The sequence below is a fragment of the Perca flavescens genome, chromosome 4 (assembly GCF_004354835.1).
Source record: "Perca flavescens isolate YP-PL-M2 chromosome 4, PFLA_1.0, whole genome shotgun sequence".
Taxonomy (NCBI): domain Eukaryota; kingdom Metazoa; phylum Chordata; class Actinopteri; order Perciformes; family Percidae; genus Perca; species Perca flavescens.
Window position 1 is genome coordinate 37296293 of NC_041334.1, and position 26616 is coordinate 37322908.

The window sequence follows — 26616 nt, forward strand, 5'->3', positions numbered from 1 at the left end:
TTTTAGTCAATAGGCTACAATGAATTAATTCTATCAGGAGGTTGGGAAGCTATAAGGATTAAGGTCAAGGATACAGATGATGTTCTATACTACATTACTCAAAATTTCAATCAAAAGGACATGTAGGCTGGATCTGATCGGGTTGCTTCCTTTCTTAATGTGAAGTAGCAGGCCACATTGGGTTGGGACATCAGTGTTAGTCATGCTACTATTGTGAGAAGCAGATGTGTCAACAATGGGTAACTCAGCAAACAGTGCAGCTCAGGTCAGCAAAGAAAGCTTAATTGGCCATTTGATACCAGCATCAGAGTTATGAAACAGGAAACGGTACATAAATCATGAGCCTAGATATTTTAAAACAAATTAACAACATTTGAAATTAGATTAGAGATTTAAATTCTATGAGAAAAGGTACAAAATGAGGAGATGAGTTAGAAAATGTCTGCTTGTGAATATAGAATTTTGCATACAGAATAAAAGGGCACCATTAACCTGAATTATCGTAGAAACAGATGACATCTTTAAGGTTAAAGGAGTCTCGGCCCCTATACACTGCTAATCCGCGGCTCCCCCTGTTTACGTCACGCCTCTGACTCAGGTACGCATCATCAGAGGAACGTAATCTACTACATCACTTTCAGGTGAGTGGCGTTGGATGACTTCCACCTTTACAGCGTAGCGCACTATTGCAACAGCGTACACGGTGCTCGTTGAGCAGATCAGGACATGCAGAAACAGTTCTTAATCATAATTCCTTTGACAAGTTTTGACAGGAGCAGACTCCCACTAATAGTGATGGAAATAACTCCATTCCTAACTGTCTGGGATTAAAACACTGCCTGTTTGTGCGTGCGTGCGTGCGTGCGTGCGTGCGTGTGTGTGTGTCTTGACACTTTTTATGTTGCTCCACCCTCCGCTGCCTTGAATTTAAGTCGCTATATTCTGCCGCCGTGAAGCACTTTCTCAAGAGGAAGCAGGCAGTAGGCGGACTGCTCTTTTTTTTAGTGAGGAGAAAACGAAAAGACGATCCGACCATGGCAGAGAATAATAAGATGGGCCCGAACATCCAGGCTGGAGCCGGATTCCTCGCCAAACGGGTCCAGAAGTCTTTAAATCGAGCTCAGGAGAAGGTGAGCCAGGGGAAATCATACTCGTTAAAGTTACTTTGGGTCCGTTTAACTTCACAACTGTACAGTGGAAGCACTGTCATTAGTTTGGTACGATATGAGACCGACTTATTCAAGCTTGTTTTGTCATCCAGCTTCATCCTGGCAGTAGGTTATGAAGTCATCAGATGCCCTGATGTAATAGTAAACAGACTTTTCTTCAGGATTACTCAAGTAAGGGTTTCTTTGGAAGCATTAGATGATGCATATCTGAAGGGTCTGTAGCTTTTAGTGTAAGATTTACAACAACTGTGCTCCCAAACAGGGAAAAACTGCTCTTTTTCAGAGGATTTGTTTAATGTGTTTTTTTTCCCCTTTAGCAGAAATTGTGAAATGAGAGAATGTGTAAGCTGTAGCCTATATTGCTTATGAAATAAATGTCTCTGTCTACTGTTACTTTGCTGATCGTCCCGTTATCTAGCTCTGTTCCAAGTTGTAACTCCTAATGAAATGCTCATAAAATCACATCAAGCCTATTTGCTGGACCTCATCGTAACCCAGTGTAAGAACATGTGATACTTGAGAAAAGGAAACGCTCTCTATGCAAGCAGCAAACCATGTCATCTCAGCATTGTCTGTTGTATGTTGTTTTTTTTTTTTTTTTAAACTGTCTACATTCGAATGACTAGACCGTAAGTCTGAGTTATCAATAAAAACAGTTGCTTGGACTTTCCCGTTCTAAGCATCATAGTGTTATTCAGTGCTGTGTACAGAAGCTGCCACTTCCTGACTGTGCACTTCCTCTCACTTGCTGAGCCCTTCTCACTCAGTTTGTGGTTGGCTTGTTATTTCACTGCCTCGCCTCGAAAAAGTGGCTACAGAAGTTTGCATGTAATCTGTAGTTGCTAGACCGAAGCCTATTTTGGGGATTCAGAGATTTTTTTTTTTGTGTGTGTGTGGAAATCATGGATAATGGGAGCAGAGACATGATAATGAGAGCCTTTGTTGCAGATTTAAAGTTAAAGGTCATGCGCTGTGGCATCCAGGCTTTCAAACAGCTGCATGCAGCGGACTACGAAGTACACTGTAGGCCTAATAGTTTGCCATGTGTGCCTGATTCTCCTTTTTCAATTAGTCCGGCTAGTAATCATTAATGCTAGAAACCTATGTCTATGTGATGTTGAAACTTACTGTGACTCTGTCGTCCTCTCAGGTCCTTCAAAAACTGGGCAAAACCATGGAGACCAAGGATGAACAGTTTGAGATATGTTTCCAGAGCCTCAACAAACAGCAGGTGCACCAACCTTTTTATTTTTATTTTTTTTTCTGTTGACTTTGGGTAAAATTGACCAGTTTTCAATTTTTGTTTTATATCAGGAAATATGGGACGTAGAAATAAGCGCTGAAAATGTGTAGGAAAAAAATATTTAACAATTTAATGCGTTGGAAAAAACAAACTGTGAAAAAAGGCGTTAAAGGTCTCTCTACATGGTTGTCCTTTGCTGTTCACTGCACTACGCCTTACCAAACATCTCCGAATAAATGGAGCACTGCTGAGTCTTAAAAAAAAAATAAGAACTGTTGTTCTGTTTTTGCCGCTGTTGCATTGAGATACCAACTCACAAGTTCAGGCAATCAGCTCGGCCTTGAAAACAGGAAATACTTAAAACAAGAAAGCGCTTTCTTATTTTCTTATCTATTCTGCATACACACCTCTTGTTATGTTTCCTCTAGATATCTGTACACAAGCATTACCCTTTATACTAAAATAAATGAGAGAGCGTATATGCTCAGATTCAAGAAACTATCCATTTTAAGGCTTACCCACATCCTCATGAACTAACTTGGCCCGGTTTTGGTCTTTTGAAAGGATTTCAAATGAGACTAACGTTGGAAAGAGAAAATGACACAGTCATCCTTTTTACAACTGAGAAGTTTAATTTAAAAGAAATCCAGTGCACCATCACACAGTGTAATTCACTCAGGGGCTACGTTGCCACTGCCTTGCTTGGTCTGGTATGACCATTAGCTTTATGTGCTAATGTTAGCAAACTTTAATTCAATTTCAAGTTTTATTGTCATACGCACAGTAAGGAACCATGTTCTCCTGTACAATGAAATTCTTCCTTTGCTGTCCACAGAATGCCAAAACAATGTAAACTCTACTGTATACAGAATAAAAATTTTTTTTAAAGGCAGCATGTAAAAAAAGTAGTAGTAGTAGTAGTAAACAGTGCAATGTTAGATATTGCTTTATAATGAAATGACTGAATCAGTACACTGACTTCATTTCTCATTTCTACTTGTGCTACTGTTACACTGTGTTTTAACATTCATGATTATTTTGTAAGTCAATTGCTGCTGTTAGGCTAAGATGACATAGCCTACAGTAGATTCACGTTTAAGTTGCTCAAAGCTTATTCAGTTTTAAATGCAACAACTGTGGTACATATTGGAGGGAAACTGACGAGGAGAAGCAGGAAGGAAGTCTACACGCTGACAACACACATTGCTTTCACTTCACCACTACCATCACCACATCTTTTTTTTATTTATTTTTTTTAAGATTCTTTTTTTTGGGCATTTTTGGCCTTTTTATTTTTACAGGACAGCTGAAGACGTGAAGGGGGGGAGGGGAGGAGAGAGAGAGAGAGAGAGAGAGGGGGAATGACATGCAGCAAAGGGCCGCAGGTCGGAGTGGGGCCCGCTGCGTCGAGGAGTAAACCTCTATATATGTGCGCCCGCTCTTCCAGCTGAGCTATCTGGGCGCCCACCATCGCCACATCTGATGACATTGTGATAAAGATCAGATCTGGTGGTTAATATGCAGCTTGGAACTTGATGCAGAAAACGTTACACTGTATACAATGGCAGCCTGCAGTCAAACAGAAGCACACTGATTTTAACATTTGAAGTTGTTAAGGAAATAATGAAGCATAAATGGCTCGGATCGGCCCTAGAAATACTGTTAATGGGTGTCACCGAATTTGACTCTGTTGTAATTTCTGCTTTGTGTTTTGCTTCTGCACACAGATCGATGGAAGCAGGTTGTTTAAAGATGTCAAAGCCTACCATGCAGCGGTAAAAGGTAGGTTATGAAAGCAATAAGAAACACACAGTATACATACCCACAGCACAGTGTTGACAGAACACCACTCTTTGCTAAGGAGAATTGGTGAATAATAGGGAAGTGAATTTCTTCTATTCTTGGGTCCTATGTCTGGCTTTTGCAATTCTGTCTGTGTTGCCATGTTGTACAAGAACAAATACAATCCTGCAGTGAAAGTGGCAAACGCAGCATTGCATATGTGACTCATGTGCAAGAAACTGCTATGTTTAAGATTTTATTTATTTATATTAGGACAATGCACATTAATGAACATTTCTGTAAATGCCAGTTGGCTAATTTTCAACTGTAGTCCTGGTTGTATGCATGTCTTTATGGTGGGAAGAAACCGGAGCACCCGGAGGAAACCCACGCAAGCACGGGGAGAACATTCAAACTCCACACAGAAAGGCCCGGGACGACCTGGGTTCGAACCCAGAACCTTCTTGCTGTGATGCAGAAGTGCTAACCACTGAGCCACCGTGCATGTTTCTGGTCTTGTCGGCTATTGCTCCTGCATTGTGAGCTCCAGTCAGGAAGCCTGTGTTGTTCTGACCTTCTTGGTGTGGGTGTAGCAACAGTGCCACAAACCCTAAAAACAATACCGCCACAATGCACTGCGCTGCTGACGCTAGATGATAAGCTCCTTATGCAGTTATGATTTTCTTTCCAAGGCTTTTTTTTTTTTTTTTTTTTTTTTTTTTGTCCAACAATTTCCTGTTTCTTTCTGCAGCCGTGCATGAGACGTCCAAGCGACTGTCCCAGACGTTGCGAGACATCTACGAACCAGACTGGAATGGCGGGGAGGACCTTGCTGTCATTACAGAAGTATGTTCATAATGTTTTTTTTTTTTTTGCATGTTCCTTCAAAAGTAATCTGAGAGTCGGTTCACCGAGCCAAGTAAATTGATAAAACCACTTTTTTATTTCAGCAGGTTGGCCTAATTTTTAGGAAATTAGGTTCCACCAAGCAAGTGTAAAAACCGCCCTTATACTGTAAGTTACTATGAATATAAATGCATGAAGACTGGAGTGGTCCCCATTTCACCAGTAGCCATATATGTACAGTACAGGTTAAAGTGATGGTTCGGAGTAATTTCACCCTAGGGTCCTTTGCACCATGACCTCGAGCCGAACACCCCACCAGAAGCTTTTCTCACCTGGGTCTAACATTGGGAGAGTTAGCGTAGAGTAGCGTTAGCCGCTGAATAGCTTAGCGCAGGGGCTAATGGACCCACGTTTGTATCTCGTAAATGACCCCACTAATAATACCCAAAATGATACCAAACTTCTACACTAGTACAAATAGGTTATACACTCATAAAACGATGGATTGGAAAGTTTGTAAGTACACCAGAAGTTTATGAACACTTGCCTGCTGGCTTCTGCTCTCTGTTGCCGCTGCTGCTACCTGCAGTTAGACGAGTGCTTAGGGCCGTCTACAAATTACTACACCGAAAAGAGATACAACAAAAATATTTATTAATTTAATGATTAAATAAGGTAATGTCTCCAAACTTACCTCAGTTATTACTTGTCTCCTGCTAGTTATACTACAGCACTAGGTTAAAAAAAAAAGTTAAATAAAAAAATATTTTTGTTGCATCTCTTTTCGGTGTTGTAATTTGTAGACAGCCCTAAGCACTCATCTTACAGCAGCAGCAGCAACAACAACAGCAGAGAGCAGAAGCCAGCAGGCAAGTGTTATTTACATACACACTTCTGGTGTACTTACAAAATTTCCAATCCATCGTTTTATGAGTACATAACCTATTTGTACTACAGTAGACATTTGGTATCATTTCGGGCATTATTAGTGGGGTCATTTACGAGATACAAACGTGGGTCCATTAGCCCCTGCGCTAAGCTATTCAGCTGATAACGCTGCTCTACGCTAACTCTCCCAATGTTAGACCCAGGTGAACAAAGCTTCTTGGGGGGTGTTTGGCTCGAGGTCATGGTGCAAAGGACCCTAGGGTGAAATTACTCCGAACCATCACTTTAAAGCAGTGTCAGTCAGTTTTTTTATGGCTACTTGTGGGCAGAACTCCACAACAAGCTGCACATCACACACGTTTGACATTTTACGGCCTTATAACGTTTGATGTCAGCGAACTGATCTTTATTTACAGATCCAGCAGCAACATTAGCGTTCATTTGGGATCATGTTTCTGGCCAGCTGACAAATACAAGTCCAATATTCACTCTCCTTTTTAGTTCTGTTTAGGTCTCAACCAACTCCTGAGGAGAATTTTTGCATCTTTTGCTGCTCAATGCTCCCCATATATCCACCAGCTAGTCGCTAATGTTTAAAATGAAAACAAGATGGAGACCTAGCCTATTTAGGCAGATGTTGTTTTACATCTTTAACAGTTTACAGTTACAGTTTGACTGTAACAAGCATAAATGCTGGTGTTCAAAATTAAATGGTACAGCAGAGTCCCACTTTTTTTTCCAGTTTGACAAATTTGTCAGAAACTAGTGCAGTGCCCTTTCAAAACGTGCCAGTTTGTAACTGGCCGATTGCTTGGCTTCTGGTATGGCTGCCTGCAGCTTTCTCGAGAACCCCTCTCCACAAACAGGTTCTCACTCGACACTGCGCTTCCTTGGGTCCTGAGCGATACATCTGGCATGACATAGTTGCGTCCCCTAGCAATGAGCAAACACTTCATTTGTCAACAGCGAGCTACTTGGGACCGAGCTATTTCCAGGAACAAAAGCATTCGTTCCAATTTTTACATCGCTGATGCATGAAATGTTTGAGTTACCTACAATGTACAATTTCCGGTCTCTCTTTCTTTATCTGTTCTTGAATGTACGGTTTTGTCTGCTCCAGCATACCTTTTATGCTCTGTAAATCATCTAGTCCCGTGTTCTCCTTTTGAAAATAAATCTTTAATACAATTTTATATTGTTTGCTTTCATAATGCCTCCCCCTAGTTTTGTATTGATTCGACGAAATACCGTACCGATGAAGACGGAGACCTTATGTAGAAATATTTTATTAACAAAATGTGTGTATGTTTGCCTCTTCCCAGCATTAGCACAACACTTTGCGATGGTTAGCTTGTTACCAGTGACGATATATGCTGAATGTAACGTCTCTTTCACATTGCAAGTGACTGACCTATCTGGGTTCATTTTGAGATGCTTGATCCGGCATCATTTATCTTGGTGCCATACACCTTATAGCTGTCAATGCATTTTTTGATGAGAGTCCGCGCACATAGGCATAGCGCATGCGTTACGTTGCACATTATGGCAAAGGGCAGGGGACATGCAACTCGTCATACGTCTCCCCAACGTATATGCGGCAGTAAAAGAAAATAGAAATACATGATACATTTAGATATATAAAGCAATAATTGCATGAAAACCGGTTGTTGACGAGTCTCAAAGCTAGAGTCCGAGTCAAGTCTGAAGTCTTTTGGGTCGAGTCGCAAGTCAAGTCTGAAGTCAGCTGTTTGTGCGACTTGAGTCCGAGTCTCAGACTCGAGTCCCCATCTCTGCCTCTGATGCATGATGAAAGTTAACTCCTAAAAATAGCTTAGGCTTTTATGGCATAGAGGTGCATTGTTTGAAGGTTGAGAGAACGGAAGAGGAAGTTGCACCACATAGAGGACAACTTGGTGGACCAACTCTGACTTGATATCTGTCGCTAGGGAAGCTTAGTCTCGTTTTTTTGAACCCACAGCTGTGTTGTAACTCTTATGCTGGACACAGAAAACTTTGCTTAACTTAACTCTTCGTCTCAGATTGATCCTTGTGTTCTGGTAAACTTAAGTCCGATGTAAGAAGGCACAGGAATTAATGAATTGGAGTCAGATTTGACAGGCCTTAAGGCCTTATTTTAGAGAGAATTCCCTACACTTATTTTGATGCAACCAATCAAATCTTGCCTAATGCAGTAACGTCGGTGTTCTATCATAGGCAGAGCAGACGGTCACAGAGCCAGACAGCAGACACGACAAGAGCCACACGCTGAACACCCACGTTAGCTTTCCTGCTGAAGTCTCCTCCTTATCGAGCTCACAAACATGAACACACGTCTTGTCCTCCTCCTCAGCTGGTTGAACGAGTCACCAAACGCGGGGAAAAGTGCACTGCTAACGTCTGTTTTGCAGACCAGACTAGATCTTTCTTTTTTTTAAATAATAAAAATAATAACCGTAAATGGTATTTGGACTCAAACTTGTCTTAGACTTGGCCATTGGACCAAATATTTTAGTTGGTCTCGACCGAATCCAGCACAAGGTTATTATAGTTTTGCATTTTTCATTAGGGGTCCAAGCCCGAGTCTGGAAGAACCGGCAGTAGCAAAGCTACCGCCGTTCGCACAGCAGGACTGTGGAACTTGTTCCACCAAAACATGTTCCTTCCCGAGGCTATTTTTGCCACGGCACCGTGGCTCTGCCTGGTGCGTAACGCCGCCCAAGACGATTGTGATTGGTTTAAAGAAATGCCAATAAACCAGAGCGTGTTTTTCTTCCATCCTGGTAATACTGTGTGGACTAGCCAGACCCTCGTCCGCAGCGCTGTGTAGGAAGGTCTGGCAAAGCGAGACTAATGTGATGCCAACTGTGTATCTTAGAGTGAAGACTTGCTGTGGAACGACTACGAAGAGAAACTCAGTGACCAGGTAGTCCGCACCATGGAGAACTACACGAGCCAGTTCCCTGAGGTCAAGGTAACCGCGTGCTTTTTAACTTGAATCAGTTCCTGCAAAACTGCATGCAAATACTAGAATTTGCTTTTGGGCCTCTTGGAGACCACCAGTTTTTTAACTCTAAAATGAGGTCAAATTTTATAAAGGATACATGAGGTTAATTGACTATAAAATCCAAACATGAGTTTAAAAATAGTGGTAACAAGGTGTAAGTGTATACTTATGGTAGTGGGGGAAAAAAGCGCAGATAACGTAGAAAAAAATGCTACAAAAACGTGTTTTCAATTTTTTTTTTTTTTTTACTTTGACATGGGAAGACAACACAAGGGTTAAACTCTTCTTTGTGTTTTAGGAACGGGTAGCCAAACGCGGTCGCAAGCTGGTGGACTACGATTCAGCACGTCACCACCTGGAGGCGCTCCAGAGTGCCAAGAAAAAGGACGAAAGCAAAGTAACAAAGGTAGCGTTAGTATTACAATACACAAAGCACATAAATACCTTGTGTGCAACAAGGGCTGGCTGATGAGAGTGGTTTCAAGTTGGAAGATTTTTATTTTTTATAAAAATCTACTTTTGAATCCTTTTCAACAGGCAGAGGAAGAGTTCAACAAAACCCAGACTGTCTTTGAAGAAATAAATAACGAGCTGAGGGAGGAGCTGCCTGTTCTATATCAGAGGTATGGTTTCAACTAACGTGGTCATAGATAATACTTTGTGGATTCTCATAGTGCAGTTTGGGATTCTGAAGTCAAGTTAGAATATCTGTGTATGAATGAGCAAGTTTAAAGCTGATGTGCAAGGGTTGTGTTGGGTATTCAAGACTTAACGAGACGCACCTGGATTATTTGTTCAAATAAGCAATTTAAGTTGTATTATAAAAAAAGTCCTGGTAGAGATTTTCAGAAATGTGTCCAGTTTTCACCTTTTTCAAAACCTTTCAGGTAGGTGTTCAGCTATTGAATGAGAATAAATCTGAAACACACACACACACACACACACACACACACACACACACACACACACACACACACACACACATTCTTTATTATAAAATGTCCTATTTAATTCATGCAGAAAAGTATAATAATACATACTTCCCAGTGGGAAATTTGCCTTGTACTTGTCTCTGCAGTATTAAATCACTGCAAGAAAAAACCTACAAATGCATCCATCAAATGCACATGCCCATCTACATCAGAAAACATACACGCAAATTACAATATATCAATGGTTAATGCCTATATTAAACAGTGGAGAAATGACACTAAATGAGGGGAGAGAGGGATAGGAATGATGTGCAACAAAGACTGGACATAAACTGGGAACGTTATGGTTCATGCTCTGCAGTTTTGCCAAAAGGTGAAAAAACGTTCATGACTTTCATGACGAAAGTACAAAAAAAATAAACTGTGGGTCAGGTGTGTAAATGAGCATTTCCGGCCTGTAACATGTACAGATGGGATTAGTCCAAGCAGACCTTTTCCAAAATGTGTGAATAACAACATAACTGAACTTGGCTTGTAATATATTGTAGAAGGTCATACAAATGAACTGAAAGATAAACTGAGAGCTATTTTTGTCTCTGTAGCCGGATAGGTTGCTATGTGACGGTGTTCCAAAACGTATCAAACCTGAGAGATGTCTTCTATAAGGAAATGAGTGTGGTAAGATATGACCCACATCCTTTATTTCCTCACATTCATACATAGTAATTTGAATTACTTAAGTTGGGGCTGGACAACATGGACAAAATCAGATATCACAATGCTATTGACCAAATACCTTGATGTTGTGGGGTTGACAATTTATCTAAAATTACACAATTACATTTTAGATAAATAATCATCAGTAATGTGGATATAATGACTAAGTGGTTAAAGGCAAATAAAAGAACATCTAGAACAGTCTGGTAAGTTCAGAAAAGTTCATCACTTTACTGTAATGCAGCCTTTAAAACCAGGAAAAGACAACACTTACCATCTAAGGATATGACAAAATATACAAAATCTAAGATGATATCTAGTGTCATATCACGATATTGATAAAATATCGATATATTGCCCAGCCCTAACTTAGGTGTGGAAAAAAAAATAAAAAATACCATGAAAACATTTACGAAGTATGGCGTTTGTGTTGCAAAATTGATTTGTGTGCTCATGTTGCACTTTGTGTTGCAGCTGAACCGTGAGCTGTACAATGTGATGAAGAAACTGGAGACTCAACACTCGGGAAAAGCTTTCATCATCAAGGGTTTGAACAGGTACGGTTAAGGCGCCATGGAGCACACGTTTCCTCATCGGTGGTTACAGTGTTCCCAACAAGAATGTACTGTCTAGTTACTAAATAGCACACATACGCAATGCTGCCATTTCTGTTCAGTATGCTGGAGTACTAATAACACTAGTCAGGTAGATGTATGTAAGTCAAAAAATAATGAATGGACTTTTTCTTCAAATAGCTCGTCAAGCAAGTCAAAGAAGAGAAAGTCCCTGGTTATCTCCAATCCCATCCCCTGCAACACGGCCTTCCCTACCGACCACGTCTCCGTGCATTCTTCCACCGAAAATGGAAAAAACGCCGTTCCCTCTTCCCCCGTCCAACGAACTGAAAGCATCTCCGAAGAAACCGGCCCTCCAGAAGAAAATAGCGTCTCATCCAAAGACGTCAACTCGTCAGACTCCGATCTCAGCTCCAGCGGCGCCAACACGCCTAAGAGGCGGTCGGTATGTGACCATGACAACAGCGACCGGAGCACAGGGGAGGTGGACGCAGACGCAGACGCAGACGCAGACGCAGACGCAGACGCAGACGCTGAAGCTGAATTTGCGACAAACCAGTCCGATGACTCCGGGGTGAGCGTACCAAAGTCAGAGGCGGGAAGTCAGGAAGTGTCCAATCCCTCCGATTCTGCAGATAGTGCCCCACAGAGTCCAGAGCAGGAGAATGGGAGCGATCCAAAGCCCAAACCTGCACCGGTTCCTGCCCCTCGCGTCTCCTTCCACTCCAAAGATAGACCCCCCCTCTTACCCGCTAAGTCGCAGGAGGAGACGGACGAGGAAGCGCCAGTCAACCAGGAGACAGCTGACTCAGGCCATGACTCCAGTTCCCACAATCCACCAGGCTTCCTATACAAGGTACATGACTATGATTTAAAGGAAGACAATTTGGTAATTTAAGTTTATTAGCTTGCTTTCTGATGCTGAGATGAGAAGATCCATCTCATGTCGTGTCTTAGTGCTCCACCAATTTAGCATTGCACTCCCGTACTGTATAAGAGTCGGCCTGATGGACTGTTTGGAGGAAAACGGGACCAAAATCAGAGATCACGTCTTTTATTAAATGCATTATTAGTTGTGAAAACCTGCCTACGTTACCCAAAATTCACTTCTTTCTAATTCCATACCCACAGATTACTTTTCATTTTCAAACTTGTAGTTTGCACAACATTTTTTTCTCAAGTGCAGTAGTACTCCCCAAAACCTGTAAACACTCTTTGATGTGTTTTGATTGGTGAAGTTCCCCTTTAAGTACAGAGCTGGAGTCAGTATGCTGGCTTTACGTAAAGACTGGACACAGGGGGGGGGGGGGGTGGGGGGCAGCTAGCCAGGCTAAAGTTTAAAAGCTAGGCCTACCAGCACCTTTTTAAATTAAATGAATGTTTTTTTTTTTTTTGTGCATGATGATGAGCTTCTGAAATATCTGTTGATTTCTACCTCCACTCCAAAACATAGGATGTGAAAAACTTTACCTTTTGTAGTTGCTCGCTACAATGGTTTTTCTCTGCGTATTTGTATGTATCCATATTCTCAGGGATACTGTGTCTGCAAGGACTAGTTGTGACCACCGCTAACAAAATATGTTGTCCTCCATTGTATCGAGTTGGATCAAATCTCCGATATCTCCAAATCTGGAAACTGTTATTTAATCCTTTTTAGGCAAACTAACGTTTTAAAACTTTTTTTTTTTTTTTACACCAGGGGGTGGCATTAGAGAGCCATGCAGCGTCCGAAGACAGCCTGCTCCAGTTTGAACAGGGAGACATCATCCTGGTGCTGGCTGACACTCAAGAGGTTGGTGTGATTGTTATTTATTTGAACAGGGACAGTGCACAAAAAACATGAATAGATGTCTTGTGCCAGGTTGTAGCAAACTGCTAGTTTCCACCCATAGTCCCTAGGCAGGTAGATGGTGTATTAAAATACAACGTATTTACAGTATACAATACAGATACATCAAATCATAAAAATCTACAGACATCATTGTCCCCCAATCCCACCCCCAAAAACGCACCGTAATGTAGCACATTAATTTACTGGTGGGAGAAAGTCGAGTGCAAATTAGTGCATGAAGTTCTTCTGTAGGAAGAGTATTCCACTGATTTAGAGCCAAAAAGGAGGAAGTGTGCGTTCTTGTCTGCTCCTTTTTGTCGGAACTTTTTTTTTGTGTGAACCTGAATATGTTGTTTAGACCAGTATTTTCTGTTTGAGCCATGTATGCATCCTGCTGGTGATGCACTCACGTCTGTGTTCTTTTTCCTTGTTGAGTGATGCATTTTCAGCGGTGTCAGTGGTCCGAAAGCAGGAAATGTTTCAGATGTCTAAATTATGATATCTCACCCAAACATCAGGGGTCATTTTCACAAAAGGCTTGGGAGAAACTCCTAAAAAATAAGCCGCATGTCCTTCTCAGTCCAGCTAATAAGGATCCAATCGGCTCACCAACAAATCAAAACATTAAATTCTAATTTAATTTTAACATTTTTATTTGATTCCATTTTCTATTTGAGTAGTTATTTATTTTTTTATATTTTGATCTGATCCAATCTAGTTCCTTTTCAAGCTCCTATGTGTTGATGAATTTTTTTTTTTTTTCTCACATTGACCGACACAGACCAGTCACATGTCAACCCACTGTGCAACAGGGTCAACCCCGTCCCCTCCTTTAGCTTAGGGGTCCTCTCTGGCTCTCAGTAAAAGTGTCTCTCAGCAGCTTTGTGAAAGGGAACTATCTGAACTTTTAGTGCCATTCGGACTTCTAATGCTACTAAAAAGACAGTTTGTGAATTCTACCCCAGAATTTATTGTCGGTCCCCTAGAAAGCAAGAAATCGCATCAAAAGTAAACACTCGTTTGCAAATTATCTGATCAGAGGGTGGATTTTGTTTCCTCAAAATCTTACATGTTACATGTGGTGTCTCGCAGCAGGAAGGCCTGGTGAAGGGGATCAGGGAGGAGAGCTGGAACCAGCACAGGGACCTACAAAACCACTCTGGGATCTTCTCGGAAAAACTCCTCCGGCCTGTTCAGCCAGAGTGAGGCAATAGTTGCTCCTCGGTCTGTAATTCTGTCTTCTTCCTTTTGAGCAGTTGGTGACTCATACACTTCCTTCTCACACACACACCCACCCACACACACACCACACACACACACACACACACACACACACACACACACAGAGGGAGTGAACCCATCTTGTGGGTGCAGAAGCTGTACAAACAGATGAGCACAAGTCCCACGTGGTGCCTCACATGCTATGATGTTGCAACATGTGGAACAAAAGTGACTGCGCTTAAGAACAAGAGATGTTTGGATCGTTAAATGTTACAGTATTTTGCTCTTTTTGTATTTTCAAAGTCTTTCTGTGAAACACTGTGAAGCAAAAAATGTTTTTATGCAGATGATGCCATGATATTATGTAAAATTTTCAAATAAAGTTCTAAAATAAAGAGAAGATGTCGTTCTTATATGAAATTCTGCAGATGTGAATACAGCAAGGTTTAAATTGGGTATTTTATTTAGTTGATGTGGGAATGTACTAATCTAGGAGAAGTGGGTGTTGGGATTTGCATTTTGTAAATAAAGGAAATTGTTGCCGCAAGACTGCAGATAAACAGCCTGAGTTTGGGGAAAAACTACAATGATTCACCACAATGGAATGTGAAAATATTGTCAAGACCTGGTAGCGGATTGACCGTGAGGAGTTTATGGAAGAAAGGCCTGTCTTATATAAAAACATACTGAGCTGGGCCTCGCTTCCAGTTTGGCAGTTCTACTGTGTGGAAATCGGAACCTAAAGTGTGTTGGAGTTTCTACATCAGAATCAGAAAGGGTTTTATTACCAAGAACCTTTTTGACATACACAAGGAATTTGTCATGGTGTGGACACCAGATGGCTAACTTGTTGATAATAATAAATTTATTAATTTTGGAAAATTTCACTCTGTTGTTAGAACACACATTACACCAGTGGTGTAGTCTACGTGATACGCAGTATACCCACTAAGAACTCTCCAGGATACTTCCATACTCATCTAAAAACGTGCAATGATACCCAACAACACAGTTTTGTGACAGAACTTTCACTTCAGATATTTGTGTTCCCAAATATGGGGTCGAGTAATATGACCCCAAACTAAGCTAACACTGCAGAACATGCAGAGAGACTTTTCTCATCTTTCATCGACCCGCTCCTCCCTTGGCGGAGTGTGTGCATAGCGACCGGGCCCCTTCGCCTACACAAACGCCAGTATCCTCCCTTCACCGTACATTTAAGACAAATATAAGTAGCCTATAGGAAAAAAATATGTATATATTCATATATGTGGTACAGTATACCCACTACAATACATTAGACTACACCACTGCATTACACACCTGCTCAGTACCTATACATGCACATAGGATGCCTTGGCAGTACCCAGGAAGTGAATAGGTAACCTTTCCAGCCAGTCCACCACCATATCTTGGTCCACATGTTAACTTGAACCAGAGACCCTCCGGTTCCCAACCCAACTCCCGACAGACTGAGCTACAGCCACCCAATGATGCGGTAACACCAAAAGGGGGATTTGAAGGGCAGGAAACGGATAACCGTAGCTAGAAGGCAGCTGTGTATCATGGGCTGTGATTGGCCGGTTGGGTTTAGGCTTGGGTTTGGTGTGGTTACGCTTACGGTCAAAGAGCTGGAACTGTGAACACTTAATAGTCCCCCCCCACTTAACCAACATCACAATATCGCACAAGACTAAGACGGGTTGATGACCATTCCTGTGGCGCTTTACACCACTCGACTGTTGAGTGAACAGCATGCAGGGTGTTAGAACACCGATTATGGTTGATGGTTATTGTGGAGTCTCCTCTAGAACATATAAAAGTACCAAGAGATCCAAGTGGTGGAAAGTATTGAAAAATACTGAAATTGGTGATGCCAATGTCCCAATGCAGCCCATGTTAAGGGGAGACACTACACCACTACTATACCTCAAATTAAAAAAATTACATGAATTCTGCATACATTATTGTCATTGCAGGTAATTGTAATTTAAGTCAACGCAAATTGGGAGATGTTGATGTCTGTGGGTATAAGTGCGATGAACAGCGGCAACTGCTATTTTTTAAGGTTAAGAATGAACTTGGAACTTGGATTCTGCTGACTGAGTAGCGTTGTAAAATAATAGCTAAGAAATAAGGACTAGGTATGGTGACTGAGAGCTGGAAACCAAGTGTGTGTGTGTCAAAATGTGGAGTAGAGGAATACTGTTACTAGTAGGAGTTGTACTCCGATTGAAGTATGCCATTACACAGTATGCTAGTATATGTATTACTTGGAATCTCAAATTTTCAACAGATTGAAACATTTGTATTCACTGATAGATATAACTGCATAGAAAACGTCAAGGATGCAGGTGGAGGCCACTTTCTACCAATGATTATCTCTCATGCAGTGTTGTAATGTAACGAAGTACAAATACTTTGTTACTGTACTTAAGTACAGTATTCACATATCTGCACTTTACTTAGTTATTTATATTTCTGGAAACTTTCACTTCTACTCCACTACTTTTCCTAAATAAAATGTATACTTTTACTTCACTACATTTCCCTGAAGCTTCTTCATTACTTGTTACTTGTAAGACATTTTTGTACATTGGAGTGAATGATTCTTCCTGACAAACAAAATGAAAATATCAGATACTTTAAGACTTTTACTCAAGTATTATTCTCAACCCTCCTGTTGTCCTCGGGTCAAATTTGACCCATTTTCAAAAAGTTTCTATATCAGAAATTTGGGTTTCTTTCAACCAAATTGTCAAAAAAGATAACGTGGATGGTTCCATACAACACTCTTCACAAATAAAGTAAATAATCAGTTCACTACTGTTATAAAAATTTGAGCATAGCATTATAGCATTTGAAAAAAAAGATAAAAGAACATAAAAAAAGTGACAAAAATGTCAAAAAAGTGCAGAAAAAACATTCTGACAAGAGTGTAGAAAAAAGTTTTAATTTAAAATGTTGAAAAACTAAAAGTTGTCAACGGGAAGACAACACAAGGGTTAAAGATGTCTTTAACTTCTACCAAAGTCATTTTCTGGTAAGATACTTGTACTTTTACTCAAGTATTGCTTTCAAGTACTTTATATAAGACTTCTCTCATGACCTCAGGTGATCAATGAGACAAACTTCTGCAAAGTGGGAACCACTTTTGAAAAAGGTGCATTTCAAGGTAGTCAGTAACTTTAATGCAAAAGCTAGGGTTGATGGCCTGGAGGCAGGAATAAAAATTGTAGTGTAAGCATGCCTGGGGTCTCTTCTGTTATCAGATGTTCCAGATATACTGCTACATGAATCTGTCAAAGTCTCTATTACTGGAGTAAACCTCATTCTGCACCATTCCTGCTATATGAAGTCACCCCAGCGACACAGGGACTTAGTGCAATACTGGCCTAACTCCTCTTTGCTCCTGAGTCCAGGAAACAGAGCATGAGATCAGTTTAAATAGCAAAGTTAGAGTTTTTATGTGATTTGCTTATGAAACAACATCTGGACATGAAGTGGTTTACAGCGTACACGGCCTCTGATGTACAGCTGTTGTTTTTGCCAATGAAGCGGAGAAAAAGTTTTTTTCTCTGGACATTTTACTTAACACAATCCTAAGACATTTACCACAATCGCTACTAGTTAACTCACAGCTCACACATTTTCAGGTTTATGTCGGCATTGGTCATGGGTTGATATTTCCTTGGTGCCACTTATCAAAAACAGAATATCGAAGTAGTTATGTTGCACTTCCTTTCTGAGCATACTCCATTCTCAACTTCCTTAGCAAAACATTCTTTCTGTTGCAGTGAAAATGTGCCAGTGACTGATGTCTGACAGAGATACCAGACATTACTATAATTCACTGTGGACACTTCACAGGGGAATATTTTTCAGGCAATCTGTGGGAATAGACAGTGAAAGATCAGGACACACAAGTCTCACCTTCTGATAAAAATCCAACAGTAACTGAGATTGTGTTATTTATAGAGTTGCTCTGTCACTGAGAGGTTAATATTGAAAAGTGATATTCACAGTGGTAGTCTCCAGGCTGTGCTCCAATATGAATATAATGCGTTGTTACTTGTCTTCTTCTCAATGAGGGGCCTTTATCCCAGAGTCCTGTTTCCTCTCCGCTGGCCTCTTGCTGCACAGCTTATCTGCAGCGTGAGAATGGTTTTCATTCAATAAATGATGTTCAAAAAACACATTGTTTCTCATACCCCCATTACGAGAAGCCCCTCATTGCAGTGCACAATATCATTAACATAATCACAGAATGTGTAAGTTGAGTTAATGTCAAATGCAAAAAGTTCCATTGTTATTATAAACCCTAATACCAGTGTGAGTTGTAACACTAGCTACCATGGTTTAAAGCTATAGTGCGTAGTTTCTGTCGCCCACATGACTAATTCTAAGTAATGACAACAAAACTGTTGGCGTGTCCACATGATACAAGCCTTACGTAATTGCCCCCGCCCCCCCTCCTCCACACAGTTGTTAGTAGCCAAAGAGGACACGGAGGATTTAAAAAACATGATGCACTCTTCAGAAGACATTATCTTCACTCGAGTTTCTGCGCCACAATTTTCTGAACATAGCGATACTGAGAGATACAGAGAGAGTTGTGTGGAGCTGATAGTCTTAATTAGCTTTGTAGCAACTCATTTGGAAATGGCTTGAATGTAACAGATGTTCATTAATTCTAAAAAGTCACGCACTAAAACTAACAGAAACAGAACCGTTGTGGTCGAGCCAGTGAAACGAACAAAGGATGTTTGAAGAGGCCTAATGGTAAAATTTTTCAATAAAGTGAATGTAAGAGTTTTTAAATGGTCTTACAAATAAAAAAAGCAATTGTTTAAGCTAATTACCATTTAGACTTAGCCAACTAAATGCTTTTTGAAAGAAGCCTGGTGTCTACTTTTTGCTTCCAGTGCATTGTAGTCCACGGTTTAGTGTAATATGGGTCATCTATTCTTTTTGATAAATGTTATAACTGTTAGGTTTGAATGATTAACAGAACCCAAATGCAGACAGACACAGAGCCAGGAGTGTCAATTAACAGGTTTTATTCAAAGTACTCTATTTTTGAGTCCAGGTTTCCAGGGTGGAGAACAGGTCAGGTGAATTATGGGAAGAGTGAAGGAATGACCGGGTATATGAAGCAGAGGTTGATTGTGGTAGAAGAGAGGCAGCTGAAACCCTGACTCCTGCACACCAGACTCCAATCCTGCAATTAGGACAGACAGAGGGAGAGAGGAGAGACAGAGAAGCTACCTAGGGGCAGCAGGCCTAACGGTACCCCCCTTCTACGGGCGCCACCTGGCGACGGACAGGGCTTTTCAGGATGCAGTCGATGGAAATCACAGACAAGAGCGGAATCCACGATGAAGCTCTGTGGAACCCAGGAGCGCTCCTAAGGACCATACCCCTCCCAATCCAAGAGGTATTGGAAACCACAATGGTGGACATCCAGAAGCTGGCGGACAGCGTACACCGGGCCACCGTCCACGACCCTGGGCGGAGGAGGGGGACAAGAGGATGGGCACAGAGGGCTGGTGGACACAGGCTTAATCTGGGACACATATGAAAGGTGGGATGAACCCGTAGACAGATTGAAAGGTCTAACTAGCTATTGAATGGATTGCCATCAAATTTGGTACAAACATTGATATTCCCTACAGGATGAATTATAATAACTTTTACTCAAGCACCATCAGGTCAGTTTGTCCAATATTTTTGTTAATGAGTAAATAATTGCAAACCTAATGGCATTCCCATCAGCTGGACTTTGCAAATGTTAGCATGCTAACACATCTCAAAAACACACAGCCTAGGTCGGGCCTGATCTTCTGCTTATCTGTCTGGTACACAATGCATTTTCATGCCACAAAAGGCTTAAACAATACTTAAAAGGTTAAGCTTTACCTTCTATGTGACATTTCCTTAAACCAGTCCCTCAATGACTGTCCCTCTTTAATGAGCACAAATATTCTACACCCTGAACCAAAAATGTCAACCTGTTGGTGGGGCTGAAATGAAATGTCACCGGATCACCACTCAAGACACATTGTCTGGTTACTATGAATGTCTGTACCACATTTTGTCCCATTCCATCTAGTAAATGGAGAGATATTTCACTTGGAACCAAACAGCTGACAATGCTATCCAATACACATTTAAATATCAATCTCTCAATTAAACAATCAGTGGTTATTTAGGGGTCCAGAAGAAGGGATGACTCAAGCATTCTTCCACTTTAGGTCTGTTCATTAGTTCTTCATTGATCATCCACTCAATGAGATACTGTATTTTTGCCACCACATCTTTAACATGGTCCAAAGTGTACTTCTCTTCATCAATGTTGTTGTCACATTTCCTTTTGGATTTGTCACCGAAAGGATGGTGTCCTCCACAGAGGATATAATAACTGAGCATACCTGCCACCTTAACAATTAACAGAACATTTTAGCATTTAATAGTAATAGTAGTAAAAGTAGTAGGCCTATTTTTCCACTTAGTCATCAATTATGTTTTTATGAAGCAGAAAAACTGACCTGTATATCAGTTTTCAATTTGTATGATATGTCAGTGTCACCTTCTTCTACTAAGGTTTCCTTGGCCATCAAGCATTTAGCTCCTGTACTGCCTGTGCAGTAAGTTGTTTGGTCTTCGGGTAACCGTCTGCTTATGCTGAAATCAGCTAATTTTGCCATCCCGTGAACATCTGTAGGACAAATCGGGTAGAAAAACTTTTTTTCTAATGTTTTCTAAAACATTCTGTGGTTTGAGATCCCGGTGGATAATTGGCGGAATATGACGATGAAGCACCTTTTAAACTGTCGAGGACTTCATAGACAAGTTTCTTTCTCAGCAGACCATCAATAGTTTGTTTAACATATTCTTCTAAGGTGTATTCACAAAGTTGAAGTCCAAGATATCCAAAGCTCTCATCCTCTGCAAAGTCAACGTATCGTACAATAGATGGATAATCAAGTAGAGGTCACCGAAATCCTTGCTCATTCTGAAGCGTCTGATAGTTGTGGTTGCTCTTAATAGCAACTTCAGTGCCATCGTCTCTCAGCTCCAAGAAGACTTCAGTAACATCACTTTCCTTCGCTATGTGGAATTCTGCATCATTCACATCATCATTCATTAATCAGTGCTCAGAAGCTTTTCAAATTTTTCAACAAAAACAAATGTTTTGCCAACAGGTTTTCTATTATTAGTACTATAAAAGGGTGGGGGAAATTCACAAGTACTCCTTTAAGAGATTAGTCAATACACTGCTCTGTCTATACAATATTATTTTGTATTTTGTACGTTTGGTCTGCAAAAGTGGGAACGGTAAGAAGCCGGATACATTTCAAGGTAACTTTCAAATCACTAATAGCTGGGAATACAGATACTAAAGATTCTGTTGTAATTTGTTAAAGAAGTTAAGATAGTAGTTAATCTTAAGATGGGAGACTTGATCTTTGACTGATGTTGTGCCATAACCCTAACATAAAGGATGAAACAAATCTTACAATCATACTTGTACACATTTATTTTGATATTTAAAAAAACTGTTTATTCTCTGTAAACAACAGTTATAAGACAAGACACACCTTACACAAACTTACATAAGTATATATAACAGAGACAAAGAAAAAATAAACAATGTGGACAGGAGCACCATTACCCTAAAGGGCATGTCACATCAGTTTAAGAAGTAAAGCAGCTCAGTTGATCACCGGCAAACTGTCTGTGTGCAATTTATTTATCTATATAAAATAAGTCACTTTCAGACTTCTGTTTCTCTAAAAAAAAAATCTGACAAAAACGCTTTTTTTGTTGCCAAGTGGCAACTGCATTTAATCGTTATTTTAAATGCACTCTCAGAATTTTGCTAGATCAGATTGCTCTCTTACTCATTTAAATACAGATGCCCCCATTATGAATTTATTTACGTATTTAAATGCAGGTTCCTTCCCATTTCATACTATGCAATTTGGATTTAGAAAACATCATTCTACAGAAACGGCTAATTTCTTTCTGTTGGAAAATCAACCCAGTCTCAGTCAGTTCGTGATGGCATTACGAAATTAAATCTATTAGAACGTTACGTAATTGTGAAGATTTTCGTGTTGGGGTCAGGTTTTTTATACTAATGTATTTCAATGAGAAGCATCTTACGTAATCCCAGCACGAAACTTTCTGCCACTCGGCTGCAGCAGAGAAGCTGGATACAGCTTTGATATTATTGGTATTTTTAGCCCAATAATCGCTGTTTTAATCAACATTTATTCACCAGATCTTATCACGGTTTATATGTATTTCTTTTAATGTTATTATTTCGGTCTATTTCGGCCAGGGAAGCTGGATTGCTTTGTTTTTTATTGATATTTTTAAAACTATAACGCTACATCTTTCAACATGTATTTAGCTGTTATCATGGTATGCATTTCTTTATTTTAATAATATTATTTCGGTCTTATTACCGGTGAAATATTACAGTAAATAAGACAGAACAGTAAGCTACAATATGAGCCGAGCTGGGCGCATTCAAAGCGGATATCCCACGATGCAATGCGGGCATTCATTCACAGAATCAGACGGCGATCAGCGGGTCTATATCGCTTCAATGTACGTAAGGGATCATGTAGAGCGTTGTTATAGAGAATACAACAACGACGGGGTGATCAGGACCCCGACGCCAATCTTCTTCTAGCGGATCGATTGATAGCTCTCTTCCGGAGGGAACAGAACTGCGTCCATGGCAACGCTCTGCTATGCATGGCAACGGTGTGTTATACATAGCAACGGTCTGTTATCAAGAAAATAACAGACCGCATTGTACATTAGAATATAAGCAAGCCATGTAATAAATATATATAATCAGTAGTTTTGTCCCCAGCAACAACACGTTGCTCAGTTTTGTTCCAGTAAGTTATGCATCGTAATAACGTTTAAAAGAAATCAGCTGAAGACTCCGGAAGTGACGTCGTAATTACCGCTCGGCGAATAGAAAAGATACAAATACATAATATTCGTAACATTGATGTTTTTTTCTAACGTTGTATTTGAGGAGTTAAACAATAAAGATAGCATCAATAATAAAATACAGTTTCATGTATTTGTCTCATGTACTGTGTTCTTCGTCGGCGGGCGGCGGCATCAATCTGAAACGGAATGAAGCCCACTCACGGTAGACAGCAGAAAGAGGAGCCGAACACATCCTCCCACCCACCCCGGAAGAACTACAAGTGCTCAAGCTTTGTAACAGATTCTGGGACGTGTCTATAGTGGGAGTTGTAGTTTTTAAATATATTGGTATATTTCTCATAAGTAGCAACCCCATTTTTCTCAGCTGAAGAAATTTACATAAGCCTAATAAACCTTATTAATAATGATTTAAAAATCCATAAAATTATTTAACTTACAAAATTACCCTGGTTTAAAATATTTAGACATTTCAAATTGATTTCAACTAGGTTGCAACTAGTATTTTTTTTTTAATTTAATTACATTTTTGTATGTTTTCTTATGTTTTGTTTGTTTATCTTTACATGGATTTGATGTAAAACATACTGTACTGTATTTCTTGACTTTAGTGATTGATATAGTGGTGATCATTGTGTACATTGTAATATGTTTTCTTGCTGTACTGCTCATCTGTTTACACAATTTTATTTTTTATTTTTTTTCATAAAGCAACAAAAAAATGTCTATGGGCTGAGCAGGCTACTTCCGGTTTGGGGATTGACAGATTGCAGTTGCTCAATGTTACCTCTGTGAGTTTTTTTTAGCCATTTGGGCTACAGGGCTCACATGCCATGTCACTCAGATCCAGTGTTGTAATGTAACGAAGTACAAATACTTCACTACTGCACTTAAGTAGAATTTTCACCTATCTGTACTTTACTACGTTATTTATATTTCTGGAAACTTTTACTTTTACTCCACTACATTTCCCTGAGCATCTTAGTTACTTGTTACTACAAAATAAAAACTGAAGAAATTTGTTACACTGGATACGAGAATAAAAGTTACAGAAAGGTCTTCAGCCTTGATTTAAAAGAACTGATAGTTGCAGCAGACCTGCAGTTATCTGGGAGTTTGTTCCAGATATGTGGAGCATAAAAACTGAACGCTGCTTCTCCCTGTTTAGTTCTGACTCTGGGGACAGTTAGTAGACCTGTCCCAGATGACCTGAGAGGTCTGGGTGGGTCATAGTTTATTAGCAGATCAGAAATGTATTTTGGCCCTAAACCGTTTAGTGATTTATAAACTAGCAAAAGTATTTTGAAATAAATTCTTTGAGGCACTGGAAGCCAGTGTAGAGACTTCAGAACTGTAGTGATGTGATCCACATGCTTTGTCTTAGTGAGGACTCGAACCAGCAGCGTTCTGAATCAGCTGCAGCTGTCTGATTTTTTTTAAGGAGACTTGTAAAGACACTGTTACAGTAGTCTATCTACTGAAGATAAAAGCATGGACAAGTTTTTCCAAGTCTTGCTGAGACATAAGTCCTTTAACTCTTGAAATTCTTAAAGTGGTAATAGGCTGACTTTGTAATTGTCTTAATGTGGCTGTTGGAACTCAGTGCTGAGTCCATGACTACACCAAGATTTCTGGCTTTGTCTGTTGTTTTTAACATTGTCGTTTGAAGCTGAGTGCTGACTTTTAATTGTTCCTCTTTTGCCCCAAAACAACCACCTCAGTTTTTTCTTTATTTAGTTTAAGAAAGTTCCGGCACATCCAGTTGTTAATTTGTTTACTTACTCAGTTTTTGTATTAGACTATAGTCCCCAGGCGATAAGGTTATGTAAATTTGTGTGTCGTCCACATAACTATGGTAACTTATTTTGTTGTTTTCTATAATTTGAGCCAGTGGAAGCATGTGGATGTTAAACAGAAGAGGCCCCAGAACGGAGCCTTGGGGAACTCCGCACATCATATTTGTATGCTCAGATGTATAATTACCTATAGACACAAAGTAGTCCCTATTCTTTAAATAGGATTCAAACCAGTTTAGAACTGATCCAGAAAGGCCAACCGAGTTTTCCAATTGGTCTAGTAATATGTCATGGTCGACCATGTCAAATGCAGCACTGAGATCAAGTAATACTAAGACTGAAATTTTGCCACTGTCTGTGTTTAAGTGGATGTCATTAAAGACTTTAACAAGAGCCGTCTCAGTGCTGTGGTGTGATCAAAAACCTGACTGAAAGGCATCAAAACTGTTGTTTAGTGACAAGAAAAGGTTGAAAAACCACTTTTTCAATGATTTTACTTAAAAACGGAAGGTTTGATATCAGCCTATAGTTGCTCATTAGTGCCGTGTCTAGATTGTTCTTTTTTAAGAGTGGCTTGATGACTGCAGTTTTCAGGGCCTGTGGGAAGATACCTGAGAGAAGAGACGTGTTTACAATCTGTAGAAGATGAAAAGACAAACAATTTTTAACATTTTTGAAAAGGCCTGTTGATAAAAGTGTACAACTTCTACCAAAGACCTTTTCTGGTAAGATGCTTGTACTTTTACTCAAGTATTGCTTTCAAGTACTTTATACAAGACTGCTCAGATCTGACCCTGGTTGGAAATGGAAACATGAACAGAAAGACACTCTGCTTATTGGTTGCTTTTGCAGTTTTAAAACATACAAAGTGACCATGAAACAACTGATGCAGAACTGACATATTAAATACTAAATACCTAATTTGTTGATGTCATCAGGCTGAAATAAAATGATTAGGGGCTGGTAACAACAATGTGCATTTGCTGCAATAATAAAATGTTAAAATTAAATAAAATCAGATATTTATGTCACAGCAGAGGCACATTTTAAATAAGAAACTTATATTCATTCTTTTATAATCAATAATAATTTACATGTCTTTGAGTTGCCACTTGTCTTTTTCTCAATGCTTGTTTTGCAGTGTGAGTTTCCCTCTTGGGAATAGGCACGTAAGTCACACAGGGCTAACTGCTGTAGTAGCTCAGGTCTTTTAATGAGTAATGTTGTGATGACGTGACGGATGAAAGATAAACTTGGATAAGATCCCCTGGAGAGCTATAGAGTTTCAACCACTGCTCCGTCACATTCCTCGCCAGCCAAACTTTCACTGCTGTATGTATGCTACGCAAATGCATACATTTCTAGTTCTACAGTTCATACCACTCTGTACGTATGAATATTCTCAAAATTGAAAGTTCACACAGACTGTGGCAGTCTACATAGATCCATGAATGAATAAGTTAGTCTCTGTGGAATAGAAGAGGGGGAAACTGGTATATTAATTATCTTCCTGTAATGATATTCTCTTTCCTTGTTCACAATACTCAGGAAGATTTGAGGTCAGGGAAAAGTCAGAGGTCAGCAACACAAAACCTTCTTGGAGCTGGCCTTGCTCAACTACACTTCAGCATGGTGG

The 26616-nt window shown here is 40.0% G+C and overlaps 1 protein-coding gene across 4 annotated transcripts; it reads left to right on the forward strand.

Annotated features, from left to right (window-relative positions):
- The first annotated feature begins 543 nt into the window (after positions 1-543).
- On the forward strand, positions 544-14605 carry bin2b (bridging integrator 2b). 4 transcript variants are annotated; one of them, XM_028574875.1, is made up of 13 exons: positions 544-641; positions 957-1130; positions 2320-2400; positions 4140-4194; positions 4946-5040; positions 8804-8899; positions 9231-9338; positions 9470-9555; positions 10467-10542; positions 11056-11138; positions 11337-12012; positions 12856-12948; positions 14080-14605. In XM_028574875.1, exons 2-13 carry the CDS (start codon positions 1035-1037, stop codon positions 14191-14193), a joined length of 1659 nt encoding a protein of 552 aa, XP_028430676.1. In that variant the 5' UTR covers positions 544-641; positions 957-1034; the 3' UTR covers positions 14194-14605. The 4 variants fall into 4 exon arrangements, with proteins under 4 accessions (XP_028430676.1, XP_028430678.1, XP_028430675.1 ...); XM_028574877.1 differs by lacking the exon at positions 957-1130 and having other exon boundaries at positions 561-641; XM_028574874.1 differs by lacking the exon at positions 544-641 and having other exon boundaries at positions 651-1130.
- Positions 14606-26616: the final 12011 nt, after the last annotated feature.

What these genes read in the sequence shown, in the direction of transcription:
- bin2b (XM_028574875.1), top strand. Translation starts at nt 1,035, where the DNA reads ATGGCAGAGAATAATAAGATGGGCCCGAACATCCAGGCTGGAGCCGGA. An exon ending in CTACCATGCAGCGGTAAAAG is followed by an intron (nt 4,195 to 4,945) that starts GTAGGTTATGAA and finishes TTCTTTCTGCAG; the next exon opens with CCGTGCATGAGACGTCCAAG. An exon ending in CACCAGGCTTCCTATACAAG is followed by an intron (nt 12,013 to 12,855) that starts GTACATGACTAT and finishes TTTTTACACCAG; the next exon opens with GGGGTGGCATTAGAGAGCCA.